This window comes from Myxine glutinosa, chromosome 1 (assembly GCF_964187855.1).
Source record: "Myxine glutinosa chromosome 1, kmMyxGlut1.1, whole genome shotgun sequence".
NCBI lineage: Eukaryota > Metazoa > Chordata > Myxini > Myxiniformes > Myxinidae > Myxine > Myxine glutinosa.
The window spans coordinates 74,141,558-74,164,390 of NC_136261.1; the positions used below are offsets into that span (position 1 = coordinate 74,141,558).

At 44.4% G+C, this 22,833-nt stretch overlaps 2 protein-coding genes across 10 annotated transcripts in view; one reads left to right on the plus strand and one right to left on the minus strand.

The window, feature by feature from the left end:
* Positions 1–4,241, minus strand: part of LOC137425176 (ERI1 exoribonuclease 3) — a 317,378-nt gene extending 313,137 nt beyond the window's left edge. For 2 of the 9 annotated variants that reach the window (XM_078773408.1, XM_078773422.1), the window contains exon 1: positions 3,802–3,946. The gene's annotated coding sequence lies outside the window, so the exon portion shown is untranslated. Of the gene's footprint in view, positions 1–3,801 lie in introns of all 9 variants that reach the window. The other 7 variants (XM_078773403.1, XM_078773392.1, XM_078773419.1 and 4 more) reach the window with 7 other exon arrangements.
* A 715-nt stretch (positions 4,242–4,956) lies between these two features.
* Positions 4,957–22,833, plus strand: part of LOC137425159 (E3 ubiquitin-protein ligase Rnf220) — a 329,803-nt gene continuing 311,926 nt past the window's right edge. Inside the window, exons 1-2 of the mRNA XM_068113312.2 lie at positions 4,957–5,240; positions 7,670–8,482. Coding sequence (XP_067969413.1) covers positions 7,735–8,482 — 748 coding nt within the window. The 5' untranslated portion in view covers positions 4,957–5,240; positions 7,670–7,734. The remainder of the gene's footprint in view (positions 5,241–7,669; positions 8,483–22,833) is intronic.

Below are 22,833 nucleotides of genomic sequence, written 5' to 3' on the forward strand. Positions count from 1 at the left end.
CATATAGTACAGTACAGTACAGTACAAACAGGGGGCTATGGGTAGCACCGCAGGATAAATGCTAAGGGGTTGAACGTACATTTGAGGTCAAAGAAGCATCCATAGTATGTAGAGTACAGTAGAGGCTGAAGTCAGACTGGATCATGGTACAGATCAAAGCGTAGTAAGATATAGTGCAGTGCAGTACAGTACAGTGTAAACAGGGGGCTATGGGTAGCACCGCACGATAAATGCTAAGGGATTGAACGTACATTTGAGGTCAAATAAGCACCCATAGTATGTGGAGTACAGTGGACGCTGAAGTCAGACTGGATCATGGTACAGATCAAAGCATAGTAAGATATAGTGCAGTACAGTACAGTGTAGACAGGGGGCTATGGGTGGCACCGCACGATAAACATCGAGGATTTGAATGGAGTACATTTGAGGCCAAAGAAGCACCCATTGTATGCAGAGTGCAATAGAGCCTGAAGCGTAGTAACATATGGTACAGATCTGTACTGGATCATGGTACAGATCAAAGCGTAGTAACATAGTACAGCACAGTACAGTATAAACAGGGGACTATGGGTAGCACCGCAGGATAAATGCTATGGGATTGAACGTACATTTGAGGTCAAAGAAGCACCCAGCCACCCATAGTATGTAGAGTGCCGTAGAGGCTGAAGTCAGACTGGATCATGGTACAGATCAAAGCGTAGTAACATATAGTACAGTACAGTACAGTGTAAACAGGGGGCTATGGGTAGCACCGCACGATAAATGCCAAGGGATTGAACGTACATTTGAGGTCAAATAAGCACCCATAGTATGCAGTGTGCAGTGGAGGCTGAAGTCAGAATGGATCATAGTACAGATCAAAGCATAGTAACATATAGTCCAGTACAGTGTAAACAGGGGACTATGGGTAGCACCACAGGATAAATGCTAAGGGTTGAACGTACATTTGAGGCCGAAGAAGCACCCATTGTATGCAGTGTGCAGTGGAGGCTGAAGATTCACACTGATCCATGGTACAGATGAAAGCATAGTAGGGTACCGTATGGTACATTACAGTACAGTGTAAACAAGGGGATATGGGTGGCACCGCACGATAAACATCGAGGATTTGGATGGAGTACATGTGAGGCCAAAGAAGCACCCATTGTATGCAGAGTGCAATAGAGCCTGAACATTCACACTTGTCCATGGTACAGATCAAAGTGTAGTACAGTACATCATACAGTACAGTGTAAATAGGAGGCTATGGGTTTCACCGCACGATAAATGCTAATGGTTGAACGTACATTTTAGGTCAAAGAAGCACTCATTGTATGCAGAGTGCAATAGTGGCTGAACATTCACACTTGTCCATGGTACAGATCAAAGTGTAGTACAGTACATCGTACAGTACAGTGTAAATAGGAGGCTATGGGTAGCACCGCACGATAAATGCCAAGGGATTGAACGTACATTTGAGGTCAAATAAGCACCCATAGTATGTCGAGTACAGTAGAGGCTGAAGTCAGACTGGATCATGGTACAGATCAAAGCGTAGTAACATATAGTACAGTACAGTACAGTGTAAATAGGACGCTATGGGTAGCACCGCACGATAAATGCTAAGGGATTGAACGTACATTTGAGGCCGAAGAAGCACCCATAGTATGCATTGTGCAGTGGAGGCTGAAGTCAGAATGGATCACAGTACAGATGAAAGCGTAGTAACATATAGTACAGTACAGTACAGTGTAAACAGGGGGCTATGGGTAGCACCGCAGGATAAATGCTAAGGGATTGAACGTACATTTGAGGCCGAAGAAGCACCCATAGTATGCAGTGTGCAGTGGAGGCTGAAGATTCACACTGATCCATGGTACAGATCAAAGCATAGTAGGGTACCGTACGGTACATTAAAGTGCAGTGTAAACAAGGGGCTATGGGTAGCACCGCACGATAAACATCGAGGATTTGTATGGAGTACATTTGAGGCCAAAGAAGCACTCATTGTATGCAGAGTGCAATAGTGGCTGAACATTCACACTTGTCCATGGTACAGATCAAAGTGTAGTACAGTACATCGTACAGTACAGTGTAAATAGGAGGCTATGGGTAGCACCGCACGATAAATGCCAAGGGATTGAACGTACATTTGAGGTCAAATAAGCACCCATAGTATGTCGAGTACAGTAGAGGCTGAAGTCAGACTGGATCATGGTACAGATCAAAGTGTAGTAACATATAGTACAGTACAGTACAGTACAGTATAAACTGGGGACTATGGGTAGCACCGCAGGATAAATGCTAAGGGATTGAACGTGCATTTGAGGTCAAAGAAGCACCCATAGTATGTTGAGTGCAGTAGAGGCTGAAGTCAGACTGGATCATGGTACAGATCAAAGCGTAGTAACATATAGTACAGTACAGTACAGTGTAAACAGGGGGCTATGGGTAGCACCGCACGATAAACATCGAGGGTTTGTATGGAGTACATTTGAGGCCAAAGAAGCACTCATTGTATGCAGAGTGCAATAGTGGCTGAACATTCACACTTGTCCATGGTACAGATCAAAGTGTAGTACAGTACATCGTACAGTACAGTGTAAATAGGAGGCTACAGGTAGCACAACGTGATAAATGCTACGGGGTTGAATGTACATTTGAGGCTGAATAAACATCCATGGTATGCAGAGTACAGTAGAGTCTGAAGAGTCACACTGAACCATGGTACAGATCGAAGGGTGGTACAGTACAGTACAGTACAGTGCAAACACATGACTAACGGCAGTCCGGCACAGTTAAAGTCGGCGGTGTGCACAGTGCACATAATATAGTTTATGCGGGAGAAGCAGTAAAGTATAGTCCGAAGATTCAAGCTGGACTATGCTATGGTACAGATCAAAGGGTGGTACGGTACAGTACGGTACAGTACAAACACATGAATAATGGCAGGACAGCACAGTTAAAGTTGGCGGTGTGCACATAATATAGTTTATGCGGAAGCAGCAGTAAAGTATAGTCCGAAGATTCAAGCTGGACTATGCTATGGTACAGATCAAAGGGTGGTACGGTACAGTACGGTACAGTACAAACACATGAATAACGGCAGGACAGCACAGTTAAAGTTGGCGGTGTGCACATAATATAGTTTATGCGGAAGCAGCAGTAAAGTACAGTCCGAAGATTCACGCTGGAATATGCTGTGGTACAGATCGAAGGGTGGTAGCGTGGAGTAGAGTACAGTCGAGTAGAGTAGAGTACAGTACAGTACAGTCGAGTAGAGTAGAGTAGAGTACAGTACAGTAGCGTAGAGTACAGTCGAGTAGAGTAGAGTACAGTACAGTAGGGTAGCGTAGAGTACAGTCGAGTAGGGGAGAGTAGAGTACAGCGCAAAAACGTGGCTACGGGCAGTCATGTTAATTGTTATAAAGACCGAGGGTGTGCACGGAGTACAGCTGAGACTGAAAAGTCACACATGGTATGCATGGTATTACTATTAGTACGGTAGCTGCAAAATACCATGCTGGCTTGGACTACTAATACTAATACAGTAACAGTAAATACTAATAGTAATACTATACAGTATACATACCGAACATGTGAGGTACAGTGCGGTACAGTACAGTACAGGCGAGAATATGCCAACAGCCAGAACAATATATAGACACGATCGATGGACACCGAAGTACAGTGCAGACAGATGAAGGACATTGAGCATGCTATGGTGGTAAGTTACAGTTAATAACAATGCAGACAGACAATGTACGCAGACTGCAGAAGGGCTCGAGTTCGTGGAAATACACGGTACAGGGACAGACGTACCGCGTGCAGAGTACAGTAAGGACCAAGGATGCGAAGCACTGTACAGGCCGGGTTATCCGGGATGCGATCGACCCACCCTGCCAAAGGTTGCACTGCACGGACTAACCGGAACACCTTCGGGTGCTCCAGGATCACGTACCGTGCGAAGACCAGAGGAGTCTCCTCCTGCTCGAGTCTTGATCGCTCACGCGGGAGTGAGGGGCTTTCGCAGCGCGCTCTGCCGTGCCAGGCCCGAGGAGGATGTAGCCGCGAGGGTGAGGAGGAAGATTGGGATGGGCTGCGAGGAGGAGGGAGTGAAGGGTGTGTGTGTGTGTATATGTGTATATGTGTATATGTGTGTGTGTGTTTGCATGTTTGTGCGTGGGTGTGTGTATGTGTAATTGTGTGTGTGTGTGTGTGTGTGTGTGTGTGTGTGTGTGTGTGTGTGTATATATATATGTGTGTGTGTGTGTTTGCATGTTTGTGCGTGGGTGTGTGTATGTGTTTGCATGTTTGTGCGTGTGTGTGTGTGTGTGTGTGTGTGTTTGTGTGTATGTGTTTGCATGTTTGTGTGTATGTGTGTGTTTGCATGTTTGTGTGTGGGTGTGTGTATGTGTAATAGTATGTGTGTGTGCGTGTGTGTGTGTGTGTGTGTGTGTGTGTGTGTGTGTGTGTGTGTGTGTGTGTGTGTGTGTGTGTGTGTGCGCGCGTGTGTGTGTGGGTGTGCTCGCGGGTAACTGGTATCGTGGTATCTGCAAGTGTGTGAAAAGGAGCGTTGCGTGGCGGTTAACAAGTATATCAAGTTGGAGAGTATTGCATAATTATAGTGGGAAGTAAAGAAAGTAAGGATAATATTGGATAAGCCCGAAAGAGAACACACGGGATTGTGTGAAGAGGGTGAAGCGGGTTTGGAGTCGATCAGATGGGTCCGTGGTGGGATTGGCGGGTGGTTGGAGGGAGGGAGGCATGGGGAATGATGGACGCGGTGGAGGTTTAGGTTTTGCTGGGAGGTGGGAGTATGTAAGTGAGAGGGAGAGAGAGAGAGACTGAGAGAGAGACTGCGACGAGGGGGAGGGTGTAGGAATAAGGGGTGGTGGACACTTTGGAGGCGAGGCAGGGGGAGTTGGAGGTTGGGGGTCGTGGGGGGACGAGAGAGAGAGACTGAGAGTGTGAGGGGAGTGAGTGAGAGTGAGAGACCGAGCGTTGTTTCATTGCAGAGACATCGCTCTAGTAACGCGCGACGGGAGACTACAGAGACACAGAGAGAGATAGAGAGAGAGCGGAGGAGAGAGGAAGAGAGAGGCATAGGCATAACCCGCGCACGCGCGACCCTACTCCTCTCGGAGATCCTCGTGTTTACCATTTAAAGACCATATCCCGATTTGGTGGCAGAAAAGGAAAAAGAACCCACGCGGACACGTCCGCTCCGGTTTGCAGCCGCAACTTGCAAACTTAACGAAGTAAGTGTTTTTCTTCTCCATTTCCCCTTTTCCAAATCAAAAGATATTTTTTTGTTTTTATTTTTCCTGCGTCTTCGAAACTTCTTTTCCCGCCAACTTCCGTCGACCATCGCGCGAGTCTGCTCGTCCCTGGCGCAGCGAGGTCAGCGCGGAAGACTCGCGGACGCTAGTGGTCGCACCGCGCACGAGCATTGGGGCAGGTGCGATGGAGATGGAGACGCGAACACACTCGGGGACTTGTAATTAAACTCTGATCGCTTCGCCCACGAATCCCACCAGTCCACGTATATCCATGTATATATAAGATATATAAATATAATGTATGTATGTATGTATGTCCGATGCGTTTACAAAAGTTACATCGGTTGTTTGTAAATATTTTCGAGCGCGCAAATCACAGCTGGTGCACCGCTTCATCACTTCGATGCGGTCCAACATCACCCCGGTATTCACAGTACGGATCATGATGAGGTGCATGCGTAGAAGGGATAGGTTTGGGGGTTGTAGGGAGGGGTCTCCACGAGTGGGGGCGACGGTGTATAGCACGCGCGCGTGGGGGTCTGGGGGGGGGGGAGGGGAGTTACTCGCAGGCGGTGTTTTTATTTTAATAATCTGATCCGCCGCAATGACGTGACATTTGATGTTCTACACCACCGTGTCCCGAGACACCAGTTTATAAAGCTCATTTGCCTCGGCGGTTCATCCGCCCCGTCCCCGATCCGGATCCGTGCATCGCCCCGTCCCGATCCGGATCCGTGCATCGCCCCGTTCCCGATCCTCGGTGCATGATCGCCGCGGGATAACTGCCGTTGTTCCGTTAATTGGATCCTCTCGCCGCGACTCTGCCGATATAAAGGGTGTTCGCGAACACGGCGAGCGGCGGCCAAAAGGTTGAGCATTTTCGCGCTTCTTTTCGCGGCTGTCTCGGTTCGAGCTCTTTTTGACCAAGTTAATCGCCATTTTACCGAATCGCCTAGGCCGTATGTATGTATATATAAATATATAAATATATAGGCTACACGCACGACGTATCCGCCTCGTACACGTACTTCGCCACTTCCAGCAAACCGCAGCTGTGACCGAGCTCCCGTTTCTTAATGCCAGTGTTAGCGAATCGGATGACAATTCGCAACAAGAACTCGGTGAGATCTGACTATTCGACCTGTTCGACGCAACTTTGGCGCTTTCTGCGACCCGCAACGACCCTCATGTGCAATAAGCGCTTCGTCATAAAGTGAACGAATAAGCACGCCAAAGATGTAAAAACTTTCTTTTTAAAGTCGGCGAGTTAAGTACGATCAGTGTTAATTAAGTACCTTGGATAGGGTTTAATGTTACATCATGCGGTAGGGACTTTTGACTGTGCGACGAAAGTTGTACAGTTTGAATTTTCAGGCACGTACTTCGTCTGAAGGCAGAGGCTTGGATAAGGGACGAAGTTAGCTCAGTTCAATTATTGTGTTTCCATACGTTAGGTTAATGTTAACACTGTCGAAACATCCGAAGCTGAGCGCATATACTAGACACGAACAATGCTGCAGCCAATTTCGACAATCGAACTCAAACGCACTTGAACAACCAAAGGTCTTCAGTCCAAGCGGTGTCAGAAAAACAAATGAACATGTTTAAAATGTTCCCCAAATGTATGGTATATGACTGTATCGATGGAGTTTGTGTGTATATGTAATGAATTGTACTTGACTAGGTATCAACAGGTTTCCAGAAATTCCTTCCTTCTCAAAACAGGTTTATTTCGGTTTCCATTGGGACATCTTGGTTCGATTTGGCTGCAAGCTCTTTGTGGGACTTTCTACCGAAATCGCATTCGAACGTGGAACAAGCTTCGGATGCTCGACTTCGTCAAGCACGCAATGAGTTGCGAGACTCCTCGACCAAAGTTTTACTTTCACTAAAGTAATTATTTACCCCTGGCGTGGTACCTACTTCTGAGCACATCGAGAATGTCATTCAGAATTCCGTAAGAGAGGAGAGCGGCCGAGGTGCGAAGCAGCAAAGTTTGTTGATTTTTACTTTTAGAACCGCAAGAAAACATTAACTTGGTGTTGGCTTCTCCTTGAGCCCCCGCGGATAATCAGACTTCATATAGAGCGTGAATAGTCTACGTGTCAAAGCCTGTGTGCTTCTCTAATGAAGAGGCGAGCTATTGCATGAGACTGTAATGAAGTTTGTTTAGGCTAGGTGAGGGCAGCAATGAGACTTCGTTACTACGAATAGGGTGATGGTGCTTTGCAAAGGATCAATGTTTGCACGGAGAGCTGAATGCCATAAAAAGAATATTAGATATAGATTTTAAATAATCACGCACACCGGCTTATTGGAGAAGGATTTATATATGTGTTAACCTGCCGCGGACTCTAATGAGAATGACATGACTTACGCCATTGTTTCTCTTTTCTACCATAATTCAGGGACGACTTTATTGGTTGTGCAGCCCCTGTTATGAAGTCCCATTGATTGGTCGCGAGGGCCATAAATGCGAGAGGCCTGGAACCACGCAGGCATTCTGGAGCAAGGAGCCAAGGAGATCTTACGGATGGACTTGCCACGCTCAGCAGTGGCTGCGTTCCGGATGGAGAACTCCTCGTACCTGCCGAATCCACTCACATCACCTGCACTCATGGTGCTCGCGTCCACCGCTGAGGCAGCGCGTGACCCTTCACGTTCCTTTGGCACCCCCGTTGGGGTAGACAAAGATCCTGTCCACATCCCATTCACCAATGGATCCTCATATGCCTTTGCATCACTCTACCATCGACAGGCTGCTGCTGCTTACTCTGGCAGGGACTTCCCACCGCATCAGCTTCTACACCTGCACCCACAATTCACAGCCGCGGCGGCGACCCCTCCTGGCCTCGGCCTCTTGGGACACAGCACAGTGGGGGCTTTCCGTCCTTTTGCCTCTGCAGCAGAGGAGAGGGAAGCAGCCGTAGCCGCCGCTGCCGCTTATCACCACTCGGCCTTCACACCAGCCAAGAGGCTCAAAGGTGTCATTTCACCACCAGACTCAGAGGGTAATGGTGTGCTCCATCTACGCTTCTCTGATGCCGAGGACTTTGCCTCTGCGGCGGTCACACCAACAGCCCCCCAGCCCCCGCCGCGCCCTGTTGCATCACCCGCTTCTCTTAAACTCGAGGAACATGGCAAGATGGCGTTTACAGTCGCTGGCCTCGTGGCAGACCGGGACAGCTCGCCGAGCCCTCAAGAGGGTAGACTCCAATGGTGTAAGTTAGTCTTTCCCATCTCTCCTAAACACACAAACACAGACACAGAAACACCTACCTCCACTTTTCTTTAACTCTGCATCACCTACTTATGATTATCTAGCTATGTATCAGTTTCTTTTGTCTCCCATTCATTGCACGGATTTTTCCATGATTTATCCACTTGGCCTAGATCACTGAGACATGCAGTCGAGGCGTGTACCACTTTAAATCCATCATAGAATGGTCCTTAGAATCACTCGGGCCTGAACGATAGCAATAATGCACCATTTGTGGAATACAATTGAGAGTTCACCGGGGAAGTGGGAACGCAGTTTCCCACTGCGGTCCTTGAGAGTATATTCCTGTTTGTAAATTCAGGAAATTTTTCGGGGCTAATCTTAGTCTGCGTGCGCAAACAATCGAGAAGCTCCGAGCTCTTACCCTTTTTTCCCTGTGCGCAATTTCCTTTGCAGTTTCCAAATGTTGACTTCCCTGGCGGCTGCCCCCTCCCTATGCTCAGCACAATTCGAAAGAGCTAGTGGAGAATGAAGCCGTATGGCTTGACTACAGGAAAGGCAGCAGCTTTGATGTCGCAGATGGTTGTGGCCATCCTAAAAACAAACCTTTTCAAGCTTTTTTTTTTGTCGTGGTCCTGATCACAAAACCACGCTTTGTGCGGAAACCAGTATCTGGCCTAACATGATCACCTCCCTTCCATCATCTAAAGCATAACACGAGCTTCCCTCGCGTCCCGTTCCAGCTTTCCCTAGAGACCAAGGAAGCTTGGTCGATCCCATGGGCCCAGCATGGGGGAAGAGCAATGGTAAATCCAGAGCTTGCCTTTTCCCTCGATGTCCGGGCTGTCGATCGTTTGATGTGCGCAACAAACGGAAGAGCTGGCGAAGCCATCACGCCTCCGTTTAATCTGCAACCGCGGGTCCCGGCTCTCTCGGCTTATATTGAAAAATACGGCCGACATCAAAAGCTCAAACGTCTTTTGCCGTAAAACTCATTACAAATTATTTTGCCCTCCATGGTTGCAGGAGAGGCCTAAAAGCCTTTTACATTGTTTATTTCCTGGTATATTGATGTATCGCCTCCATTCGTACTGGAGTATCCCAAACAAATGCCCTTCATGCAATATTAGGTTTCTCCAGAGTGGTGCGCGATATAATTTTCACACGTTCACAATTTTAATGGAAAACTTTTCAGATGCGTGTAAAGTAACAATGGATTCACCAAATGAGAACAATATCCTTTGGAGATCTTGTTTGTCATGAACAACGCGTTCAATATGACCGCCATTTTGACCATGCACTCCCTGCAACCGATGAGTGGCTTTATTGACTATACTCTGCGATTGTGTTGCGATTGTGTTGCGATTGTTTGTGTTGCCTTTGCGATTGTGTTGAATAATTCCAACACTTTTGTCATTTGCTCCACTGCTAGAGTTTGAGGCCTTTGTTTAATGAATGAGATCTCAGGACTCAGGAATCTCAGGCCTACAAGCGGCCTTGTCTTTCTATCTCAGTGCTGTTCTGGAAACTTCAGAGAAATTACTCAAACTTTACAAATGTTATTTAGAAAGTGAAGGACGATGTGCACAGTGTGGGGAGTTATAATCATCCTGCATGACAATTGTTCCCAAAACCAAACCATTATTTCATAAATACCTTTATAATTAATTGCAGCAGTTACACTCTTCGTCTCAGCAAATTGCAACACAGTTGTACTCCAGGCGAACAGTAGCAACGTCCACTTGTTTTGTTCTGTTGATCGAGATGACCTTTGGTCACCATGTTTATGGCAATGTGATCAGGAATTTTTCCGTAAAATCCTCTTGATAGACGATGCATTATATGGTGTGAAGAACTGTTTACCAACCTGCAAAGAAAAGAAAAGTGTCATCATTTTGTAGGCCACCACATATAGCCATGGCGAAGGAAGTGAAAATGAGGATGTAAGAGGGGTGAGATGCTTTATCCTCGCACACATATACATATATGTATTGAGTTTGTGCCTTATCTAAGCTGGAAAGTCCTTTAAATGATCATTTTGGTATCCCTCTCCCTCTGTTTGACTCCATCCCAGGTTGGTCCTAATCTATCTCTCGGTTGCTTGTACGAATACCAGCCGGGTATAAAGAGACCCTGGCTGGGTATCGAGACCCTTTGCTCTTTGTCTCTTTGCTAGTGCTTACTGGGTCCTTTCTCTTTCAGAACAATTATTATCAATGTCCCTGCTTGATCTCTTCCCTCCCAGAAGGACAGTGTATGTACAACTTTCCCTGTGCCCTTTCTTCCCAGTGAGTTGTGGAATTCAGGTGAAGAGGCAGTTGTTCATTTTCACTGTGTGGAGGGGCTTAACGGAAGGTAGGGAGAGTGGGAGGGATACGTGATTGTAATGGATTGAAAGGGGGGAAGGGGGTTGGGGGTGTGGCCTGATGTCAGACAGAACTAGCTCATTGCGCTCCTTTTGCTATCTCCAAATGAAGGCGATAATGACAGGCTCGGATTATTTACGATCGGGGTGATTGAAGCAAAGATGTATTGCCACAGCGATATAATGATAATAGGGTCGTTAATAAGATGGGATAAAAAGGCAAGCCTGCATTCACCGGATTACCCAGCATGCAAATCGGCCCTCGGACCTCGTTTGGTGGAGTTGGAGTGGATGAAGGTGTAATCTCTCCCGTAGTATTCTCACCATCTATAAATTGGCTGCCCCAGTGACATCACCTAAGCCGAGGCATTAGTCCTAACTTTATCTCCATGAGGAGCCACATGTGCTTAATTAAATTGTTACCTGGTGAAACATTTTTGGCCATTTTGAAAGCGTTTCTCGAGTGCAGGTAAAAATGATCCACAGGACGAGAGCCCGCCCTGCCTGTCGTACAGGATGGCGTCGCGCATGGAAGTGAGCGAACGCGTGACTCGACTGCGTACGGTATAATAAAAGGATGTCGCAAGTGGTTTACAAGCTTTTATTGCTTTGCTTTTGGGCCGAAACAAAGCGGTTTGTCGCCTTCGGCGAAAAATAATTTTCGCCTGGTTGCTCGGTTGCCTTAACTTGCCTTAACTTGCCTTAACTTGCCATGTTTTATAGTTTGAAAAAGTTTTGTAGCGCGAATCTCCCAACGACGACAACGTTCACCCGCTGCATGATGAGTCAGCGTTTTCGGTGATGTATAAGCTCACGTCTGTGGGAGCGCTGTTTCATTAGTACGGAACCTTTTTTTTTGTATACACTATACATGTTTGTATGCACTATACACACTGTAGATTCCATTTGGATTGCTTTTTTGCGCCGATCTACAAACTGATGTTTTAATTTGAGAAATTCATGAATGAGCATTCCATGATCAAATTGATTCCTTTTACGAAACATACAATTATGTTTGGTCATACGGAACCAACCGTTGATAACTTTCACTGCAGTCACTCTGGGGGAATTGAACCACAACTCTGAATGGTTTACACACACCTTCTGTTACTCGATCTCCAAGCGACTAGAATTTTGAGTTTGGGATGTGTTGCAGGTCTCAGTCCATACCAAGCGAGTTCGGATCACAATTTATCGATCGTTTGTTGCTTAAACTAAAGTATTACTGTCTATATGCTATAAAAGTTTGTTCCTTTTCTGCGATTGAAATTATTCAAATCATGGTTTTTTTTAACCTAATCTTGTGTGGGAATATATATATATATATATATATGTCATGATTTACACCAATCATAATGCAAACAATTATTTTGCACAAATGTATTTGTTGTGTTTGTGATATTACATTTTTATAGACAATTTAGGTTGAAGATTTAGGTTGTGTTTTTTTTTTCAAGAAAGAACCCCTCAGCACATACATAGGGGAGGGGTGGGTGCAGACTGGATGTTTGGGACGATTACACCTCACCACCACGTAATTCAAAACACCTCACCACCACCAAGTAATTCAAAACACCTCACCACCAAGTAATTCAAAACACCTCACCACCAAGTAATTCAAAACACCTCACCACCAAGTAATTCAAAACACCTCACCACCAAGTAATTCAAAACACCTCACCACCAAGTAATTCAAAACACCTCACCACCACGTAATTCAAAACACCTCACCACCACGTAATTCAAAACACCTCACCACCACGTAATTCAAAACACCTCACCACCACGTAATTCAAAACACCTCACCACCAAGTAATTCAAAACACCTCACCACCAAGTAATTCAAAACACCTCACCACCAAGTAATTCAAAACACCTCACCACCAAGTAATTCAAAACACCTCACCACCACGTAATTCAAAACACCTCACCACCACGTAATTCAAAACACCTCACCACCACGTAATTCAAAACACCTCACCACCACGTAATTCAAAACACCTCACCACCACGTAATTCAAAACACCTCACCACCACGAAATTCAAAACACCTCACCACCAAGTAATTTAAAGCACCGCACAGCCATAAAACAAGTAATTAAAACACCTCACCACCACGTGATTCAAAACCACCACAACGTTATTAAAAACACTTCACAACCACGGAAACAAAAGTTTGAGGGAGTCGTTAAGTGACAACACAGACACTGCCCAGATGTGTAGATATATAGATAAATGACTGTACCCGAGTTGCCGTTTTGTCATGGTTTAAACCAATCATAATTCAAACAATTAGTTTGCACAAATGTATTTGTAATATACGTGATATCACATTTTATAAACAACTGAAGTTAAAAAAAAAAAAATCCCGAAAAATTTCGAAAAAAAATAAATAAATAGGAAAATAAAAAAAAACAAAAAAAACCTTTAGGACATACCGACGGGAGAGATATGTGCATACCAGAAGTTTGGTAGGATTTCACAAAAGTTTGAGGGAGTAGTTCAGTGACAAGACAAGACAAGACAACACAAAACAACACAACACAACACGACACAAGACGGACACTGCACACACACATATATATATATATATATATATATATATATATATATATATATATATATATATATATATATATATATATATATATATATATATAGATATATATACATATACATATATCTGTATGTGTATATATATATATATATATATAAATATAATATAGTCATCGTTGGTTTGATTTTGTGTGAATATTTGTTATCTTGCCTTAATCGGTGTATTTTTGTTATTAAATATTTCATGAATGGGATCATTTATTACACCAGGTGATTTTTTAATTTTTTTTTAATACAAAATAAATGACGAGTAAATCAATTAATCGAGGTTGATCTTTTATCCAAGTGAATGCAGTTGAAAGCAAAACCAACCAGCCAACAAGAAAACCACCCAAGCAGCCAACCACCTGTTGCTTTCCTCCCTTTGTGAATTGCGCACGTGCACAACGTAATTCAAATTTTTCACGCCGCGTTCGTGACGTTTTCTGGTGACGATTTCGTGCCTCGTGGAGGACGAATTTCGTAGCCTCTTCGTGACGTTCGTCACAGCGCATTCGTGAGCACTCCACGTGACGTTCTTAGTTCCACGTTCGGGACATTTGGAGCCTCACACGTCGGCCTGTGCTCAGACTATTCGGGAAGAACGGGTGTGGGGGGCGGAGGCGTCCGAGGCAGCGCAGGAACGAATCGATTATTGACAGCGATGCAAATTTGCCGGCGGTGCTCGGGGTTCTCTGCGCCTCAAGCCTGAGCCATTGAATACATTTATCGGGCGAATCGCTGATTCGGAGTTTCTTCCTGTGGGTTATAATTTGCTAAAATCAAACAGCAATCAGGCGCGACGCAGCTCCTCTGAATAATGCATCAGGGGCGAGGTCCGAATGTGGCGCAGATCTGCTCCAATAGCGAGGATGATAGTGGCTTCCAAATTATTTCTTTCAATTCCCACATCATCTTGTAGTTGTATTCGCACCTGCGTGGTGTGTGTTTCGTAAATCGTTTAATATTTAGCACCCATTGCCAACAAGTGTGTTCCTCACTGAATGGAAACCTGTTGGTGTGTACTTTCACACATGATTACAAAACTAATATGGTATACAAGAGGTCTCACGTCGATGCAAGTATCGGATGGCTTTTGTCCCATCAACTCGGGTTCGACGTATAGTAAAGGTTCGTGTACATCATGTGAAGATTTGGAAGACATTTTTGCATTTAAACATCTTTGTTTCAGAATGGGTTTAAGGAATGAAAGAAAGGTGTATGTGTGTGCGTACGTCCGTGCGTGTCAAGAAGTAAAAAAAAAAACTTTGGTACAGCAAGGGTGGTGAAGGTTGTGGTCAAGTTTCATCGAAATATTGTGTGTAGTTTCAGAAAAGAAAGCAAATACCTATTTTGGGGGGTCAAACCTGGACCCACTTTGACCCCGTATACCCCCCTTAGACTTTGATTTTCTTCGTGCCGTGAACAAACTTCGGTACATCATGGGGTGATGAAGGTTGTGGTAAAGTTTTATCGAAATAGTGTGTGTGGTTTCAGAGGAAAAAGCAAATATCTATTTTGGGGGGTCAAACCTGGATGCACTTTGACCCCGGTAAACCCCCTTAAAACCCGATGTTTTAAATTCCGTGAACAAACTTTAGTCACAACACAACAAATATAATTTGTGCCAAATTTGGTCGCAATCCCATCAGCGGTTTCGGAGAAAAAATTTCAAGTGTTTACGGACGGACGGACGGACTGACGGACGGACAACGCGCCAACGCATAAGCTCCCCTGAACTTCGTTCCAGGTGAGTTAAAAAATAAAGCACCTGCTCGAGTTCGCGCCATCGCTGGGACAGTGGAGAGGCGCGCATCGGCACCGGCCCTCATTTTGAACCAAACCTTTCCTGTTCGCGCAAACCACCTTTAGGAGGCGCAAACATTCTGCGTGAATCGTTTATAAAATAGAGGAAGCGATGGAGATGATGGGGGGAGAAGCACTGCAGGGAAATAAGTTGTTTCGCATTTAACTTTTCATTTGGTGCGTTTTACATACGGCTAGGGAGATGAAACAACGAGCTGCTTTGGGATGATAATCGTTATTTGAAGCGAAAAAACTGGCATGTAATAGATAGCGGCTCAATAATTGCTCGTGTACAAGTTCGGCGGCAGATATTTTGTGTCCAATTTGTCGGTGCGGGGAGCGGAACGGGCCGATTTGCCACGCGGAATGGGAGGGCTAATTCAGCGACTGAGCGTGCAGTGTTGGACACGGCATGTCGTGTGTGTGTGTGTGTTTGCGTCTATGGGGAGAGACTATGCGGGAGGGAAGAGGGGTGGTTGGGGGGTTAAGGAGGGCCGGGAAAGAGGGAGCAGAGAAGGAGAGGAGTATTGCGCCGGACGGCCTTTTTGCCCAGTGAGTCCAAAAACGGGCGTGACATCGCATCGGTCATGGCAAGCCAGCTCCATCCCCTTTTGCCCTCTCGCGTCCCGACCCTCCTAACTTTCTCCCGCACTTGTGGGCCGCCCCGTAGGGCCTGCGGATTGTCGACTCTCTTGCCGTGCTTAGCAAATTGAACAGAAACAGCACACAATGAGCGCTTTGTCTCCCTCACGGCTGTGTGACCCCCGGGGGTCCATTTGATTGCGTTCACTTCGCGTTTTTCACCCACCCCCTATTTTCTCACCAGCCTTTTATATCCCCTAGCCAACGAGAACTCTCCGAGTCCGCTTTGGCTGCCCCTGCCTTGGCTGTCATTATAGACTTGTTTGAGATGTAGGCGATTGCTAGGCTGAACCATCACGGGATGCAGCCGCTGGCTCCGGTCTGTGGCATGATCCGGGATGGACTTTCGCGCTGCTGCTTGAAACTTTCCAAACTTTCCTTTCGATGGTGTACTATGCAGGATCCCGTGCGGTTCATTCCATTGGCGGACCAAGGGGTCCCGGGGTTTATATCCTCGCGCTCAGCTTGCCTTGGTGGTCGCGATGCGGCCTGTGAAGTGACCCAGAAGTTCCTGCCTTTACAAAGGGGATTGACTTTTTATCGGGTGAGAGGCTGGGAGAAAGGCGCGGGGGTTACAGGCAAAAGAGGCGGAAAATGCTCCTTTTGTGATGTGTTTAACCAACTTGGCTGCTCCTTTCTCTGCCGCCCAAAAGCCCATTGTGCAGTTCTCAGCGGGCCATCTGCGCGCACCGCCTCTGACTTCATTGCCATCCGCAGCCCGGCGCACGGCTCCCTCTCAGTGCATAATGCCACAGGCTGCCCGCACCCAGGGTGGCAGGGCCGTGAGGTTGGGGGTCATTGGGAAAGAGAGAAGGGAGAGGGTTTATACCACGAAGAGTGGATTGGATAGCTCTTGGGCCTGGTTTTTGAGAAGGCGTGTGAGGAATGGGATTGTGCTGGTGAGAATTTGTAACAAGGATTGAGTTGGTGGGGAGAGGAGGGGGCAGCCTGGGTAACTGAGGCTGGAGTGATTGTATACGCTCTTAGGCAACGGGTGACCAAGAAACAGCGATTGAAATGTAGGTTCTGTCTGATATATTTTGACAAGTATACCCTAGATTTCCACCACCCTTGATTTTGAATCTTCATTCCACTTTGCTGTAGATATCCTGGGGTAATGAGTTCATGTCAGCAGTTGTATGTGTTGGTACTCAATGGACACCATGGTTGGTGAGCACCTCACTGCAAAGAAATATGTCCATCACCCTCTAGCCACAAGCCCCTGAACCACTCTTGGCACCATTCTGATGGAACAGAGGGTAACTCCCTGTTACATGGTAGCATATCAACCACCTGTACTGTAGGAATGCCATTTGCCAGTGGAAGATGACACCATGAATTGGTTCTTGAAGAAATGGAAGATCTGTGATGGCCCAGCCACAAAGTCGTGAAGGTCCCATATTTGACTTGAGGGCACGTGATCAAGGGGCTGTTGAGGTCAACCGAAAAAAAAACATCTTGCTGTGGGAAGGATGTTAGAAGTGGAAGGGGAGGGGTTGGGGATCAATATCGATCCGCCTCAAGCAGATGGATCCTCATTCAAGCAGTGCAACAGAAGTCTCAGATGATGGCGCATATAATTCGGATTTTGGAACAAGTGAGATGGGTTACAGCATGAAAAGGCCATTGTTCCTTTCCGGCATGCAAACAGGACCCAGGATTCATTTTGGGGCATCAATAGCTCCAGCGCAAACCGATGTTAATGACCGTTTGGAAGGAGCAGGACAACATACACTACCGGTCAAAAGTTTAGGTACACCCAACATTTTTTTATATTTTAATGTTTCATGTGCAAAATGGACATAAGATGTGAACAAAACTCTTACCAAAGATAAATCTGCTTATCTTCTGATAATATATTGTGCTTCAATGCATCTTTCTTGAGTGAAACGTAGGTTTTGAAGCAATTTTTGGAAATAGGTCGAAAAGTGCAATACAAAATCTAAACTGAAACGTGAAGTTAATGTTTTTAACTTTTCATGTAAGGAGCAAAAACTGTTTACAAATACTCTGCTCTGTGTGGAATGAATGTTTGTTCTTAGTATCTTCATCACGTAATGTCTATTATTGCCAGGCGTTGCAAAAAATGTTTACAGAAAGGCCGGCCATACAATCTAATGAGTGTGTTTTTTTGTTTCAGATTGCATGAACATGGGTGCCAAAGCTCAGCTAATGCCAGAAAAATGACAGGCAATTGTAACTTAGAAAAGAAGGCCTTGAAACAGTTGCAATGCTGGAGTTGTTTAGCTAGGCTCTAATTTCCAGTGCTGTAAGATGTCTGTTGCGCAGACTGGCGACTCGGATTACTTGTCCTGCGATTATGTTGTGATTCTTGGTCAACCAGAACGTTTTCTATCCGCATTTTTACCAGTTTCATTGTCGTTTAATGGCACAAGCAACTGCATTTACTGACACTTGTAATTGTTTTGCAATTTTTCTCAAGCATTGGACTTCTTTTCTCAAAATTACAATTGCCTGTCTTTTTTCTGTCGTTAGCTGAACTTTGGCACCCATGTTCATGCAATCTGAAACAAAAAAACACACTCATTAGATTGTATGGCCGGCCTTTCTGGAAACATTTTTTGCAACGCCTGGCAATAATAGACATTGCACGTGATGAAGAAACTAAGAACAAACATTCATTCCACACAGAGCAGAGTATTTGTAAACAGTTTTTGCTCCTTACATGAAAAGTTTAGAACATTAACTTCGCGTTTCAGTTTAGATTTTGTATTGCACTTTTCGAGCTATTTCCAAAAATTGCTTTAAACCTACGTTTCACACAAGAAAGATGCATTGAAGCACAATATATTATGAGTAGATAAGCAGATTTATCTTTGGTAAGAGTTTTGTTCACATCTTATGTCCATTTTGCACATGAAACAGTAAAAAAAAAGAAAAAATGTTGGGTGTACCTCAACCTTTGACCGGTAGTGTACATCACAATTATCATTGACACATTTGTTCCATGTCTTCAGAAACGGTATCGGCAAACATTATAACTACCGGTTCTTGCTTTGTAGCATTGCACATTCGAATTGCTTCATCCTTTTGATGTGGAAAAATGTCACTGAAGGATATAGGTAAAATAAACACGAGCAGCAATTTGATGGATAATATGCACGCTTTCCAACCATCCAACAAATAGATTTGAGAATCCTGTTTATTACCAAATATGAACATATTGAACTCCAAACATGGATTCCACTGTGAAGTCACATGCTTTCCTCTGTTACTGCTGAACCCTCTATTCAAGAAGTCCATTTGCAGGTTCTGCAGACGAGGACACACAAAATTGCCATTCCTGTTTTTTCCACAAATCTCAACCACACGTGATGTAATTCGTATTGTGGAATCGGAGGGTGTTGGGAGAGGGGGGGGAGGAGGGATGAGGGGTTGTGGTCTCATTGTAGATGGTGAACTGGGTCATCCTGGAACATCTTTGTCATGCCAGTGCCGATGAACGATGTCCAACCACTCGTACTAGTGCTTCAAGCCAAGCAGCGGCACACATCCATCCATAAGGCCTGTGCGCTTTGAATAGTCCGTATGGTGTTGGGACTTTGATTGGGTCACCATGATGACCATAATTCTTGTAAAGTCAACACGTCTACACAAATTTTATGAACATGTCTTCTGTGGCTGGAGCTGTAACTTTCATCAGTGGCTTTCAGATAATGTTCCAGCATGGACCTTTATGGTCTTTTGTAGCATGTGGGACCAGTTTATAGTCTGCAAAAATACCACCTTATGTTTTGTTCTGTGGTGAAAGAGGACAAATCAGAGATGATTAGAGAGCAACTCGTCTAAATCCATAACAAGATACTTTTCAAAGGAATACAGGGATGTGATCCTGGATTTTCTCGAAGATAACGCGTAATCAGTTTAATAATACCCTCTGCGATTTCTCTAATCTCATTGGCATGCAAACTTACAAGTAGGTTTCTGGTCATGTGATCTGATATGCAAACTTTCATGGAGTAAAATAAAAAAATTAAATTAAGGCAATGTAGTAGTGCTCTTACCAGTTTGAAGACATTCAAAGTGAAAATGCAACTTCAGACATACGGTAAGACGTTCAGACATCTTCAATTATAATTGAATAGCAATGGGGGTACTGCTTCATGGAGCATGGCATCTATGAGATCGGGATGTTAAGCTAGCTCAACCTTTCCGGTATTTCTTTGCACTGAGTAGGCCTTGGAGTCGGTACCATGGCCACGTTCCTCCAATAAGTCCAGCACATATGTTTAAGTACCTTTCCTCATTAGGCCACCTTGTCTAGAACTGCTGCCTCAGGAAACCTTCCTAGTCTTTAACTGCTTCAGTGACATCATGAGTGATTATCCTCCATCGACATCAGAAAAGCAATATACATTTAGCAATATCATAGGAAGAATGCAGATAACTATTATTGTCCCTTAACCGTTTTCACAGTTTCACGTGGAAGACTCCACAACATAAATATGAGTGTTGTTGCACCAAATTGGGCTGAATGAATTGACTGGGTGGGCTCAACATTGTTTGCCAGGCAAGTGCGAGGTTAGCCAAGGCAAGGCACTCTGATTGCAGGGACAACCCACCTGGCAAGTCCAATCAAGCTAGATTTGTGGTAATGACCCTGCGGTTGTGGCTGGTGTCTGATGAAATGGGGAGCCAGCAAAACAGCAATGATTCCTCTATCCGTTAGCAATAAATGATGGAATCTGGATTTTGATTACAGGCCATTTATTTATTACGTACCTAAAAGGCAGAATTTTCACCCTTGACCCTGGTGTTGGGCTAGCGGCTAGTGTGCCGGCTTAGGATCCTAGGATCCTGGGTTCGAATCCCGGTCGATCGCTGAATTAACGCCAGGGGGGTTGACTCAGCCTGTCATCCTTCCGAGGTCGGCAAATTGAGTACCAGTTCACTGGTAATTCTCCGTTTGTCGTAAAAAGGCGACAAAAAGGGTTGGCGGCAGGAAGGGCATCCGGCCGTAAAACATTGCTTCAAAAAGGGGACCGAAAAACAACAACAACCACGGTTCCCGAAAAAGGCCAACCCCCGCTTTGCGGGGAAAAATGGCCTCTAAAGGTGGTTATTTTTTTATATATACTCCCATGTCCCCTTTTCCCCTTTATGCACCACCTCCTCACCCCTTGCTACTATGTCCACCGACTTATATTCCTCCCACCTCCTGTAACTTCCCATCACTTTTATCCTCCCCTCTTTGCTTTCTTTCCTCAATTTTCGTTTTCTCAATCTCATCCCCCATGTGTGTAGTTAATTATAAGTATTTGGCCTTTCCTACAGTTCAAAGAGGGAGAGGAGTGGTTGGGGTAAGTCCGACCAAACTCATAGCTGTATGAAGTTCAAAACCTAGATTGCTCCAGCGTCGTATATGTATGTATGCATGTATGTATGTATATATATGTATATGTGTATATATGTATATATGTGTGTGTGTATATGTGTGTATATATGTGTATATATGTGTATTATATATATATATATATATATATATATATATATATACATATATATATACATATATATATATACAGTATATATATATAACTATTATTAGTATATATATATGTATGTATGTATATATATGTATATATATATATATGTATATATATATATATATATGTATATATACATATATATATATATGTATATATATGTATATATATATATATATATATATATATATATATATATATATATATATATATATATATATATATGTATATATGTATATGTATATATATATATGTATATATATATATGTATATGTATATATATATATACTGTATATATATATGTATATGTATATGTATATATATATATGTATATGTATGTGTATGTATATGTATATATATATATATGTATATATATATATATATGTATATATATATACACAGATTGAACCCCCTAACTTGACTAGGAAGCAAGGCACAGATTGAGTCTCACCCCAGCAATTTCTGCACAACCTGTAAGCAACAAGTGTCGCCTGCCACGCTGACACATTGGCTCTGCCCTGCTCATCAACAGCTCGGAGGTTTGCAGTCAGGAATATTAATTTTAACCAAAGAAGCACACTAACCCTATGACATGACACTGACGTATAATTTAGTATAACATGTATTTAATATAATATTTTATACTAAATATTTATTTAGTATAATATTTTAGAATAATTTATGCACATGACGTCAGTGTCATGTCATATGGCGCGTGTGCTTCTTTGGTTATAAAAAAAATATATATATATATATATCTTATATAATAGAGCAAACGTATATGGTTCGCTATGTATGTACGTATGTATGTATGTTTCTATGCAACGAAATCGTCTTCTTCTTCTTCAAATAAAATTACCACCCTCTTAAATAACCCTCATAATTGCGTTAAGACTGCTGAGACCCCTCAGACCTTTGACGACCCTTTAATTCCCCCAAGACCCTTCAGACACCCAAGACCCCCAAAGACCCAAAATACCCTTCAAGGCCCTGAGGCTCAAATAAGACCCTGAATACCCGAAGACCCAAAACACCCCGAAGACCCAAAACACCCCGAAGACCCAAAACACCCCTAAGACCCAAAACACCCCGAAGACCCAAAACACCCCGAAGACCCAAAACACCCCGAAGACCCAAAACACCCCGAAGACCCAAAACACCCCGAAGACCCAAAACACCCCGAAGACCCAAAACACCCCGAAGACCCAAAACACCCCGAAGACCAAAAAACACCCCGAAGACCCAAAACGCCCCAAAGACCCAAAACGCCCCGAACACCCAAAACGCCCCAAAGACCCAAAGCGCTCCGAAGACCCAAAGCACCCCGAAGACCCAAAACGCCTCGTAGACCCAAAACGCCCCGAAGACCCAAAACGCCCCGAAGACCCAAAACACTCCAAAGACCAAAAATACCCCGAAGACCCAAAAGACCCTGAA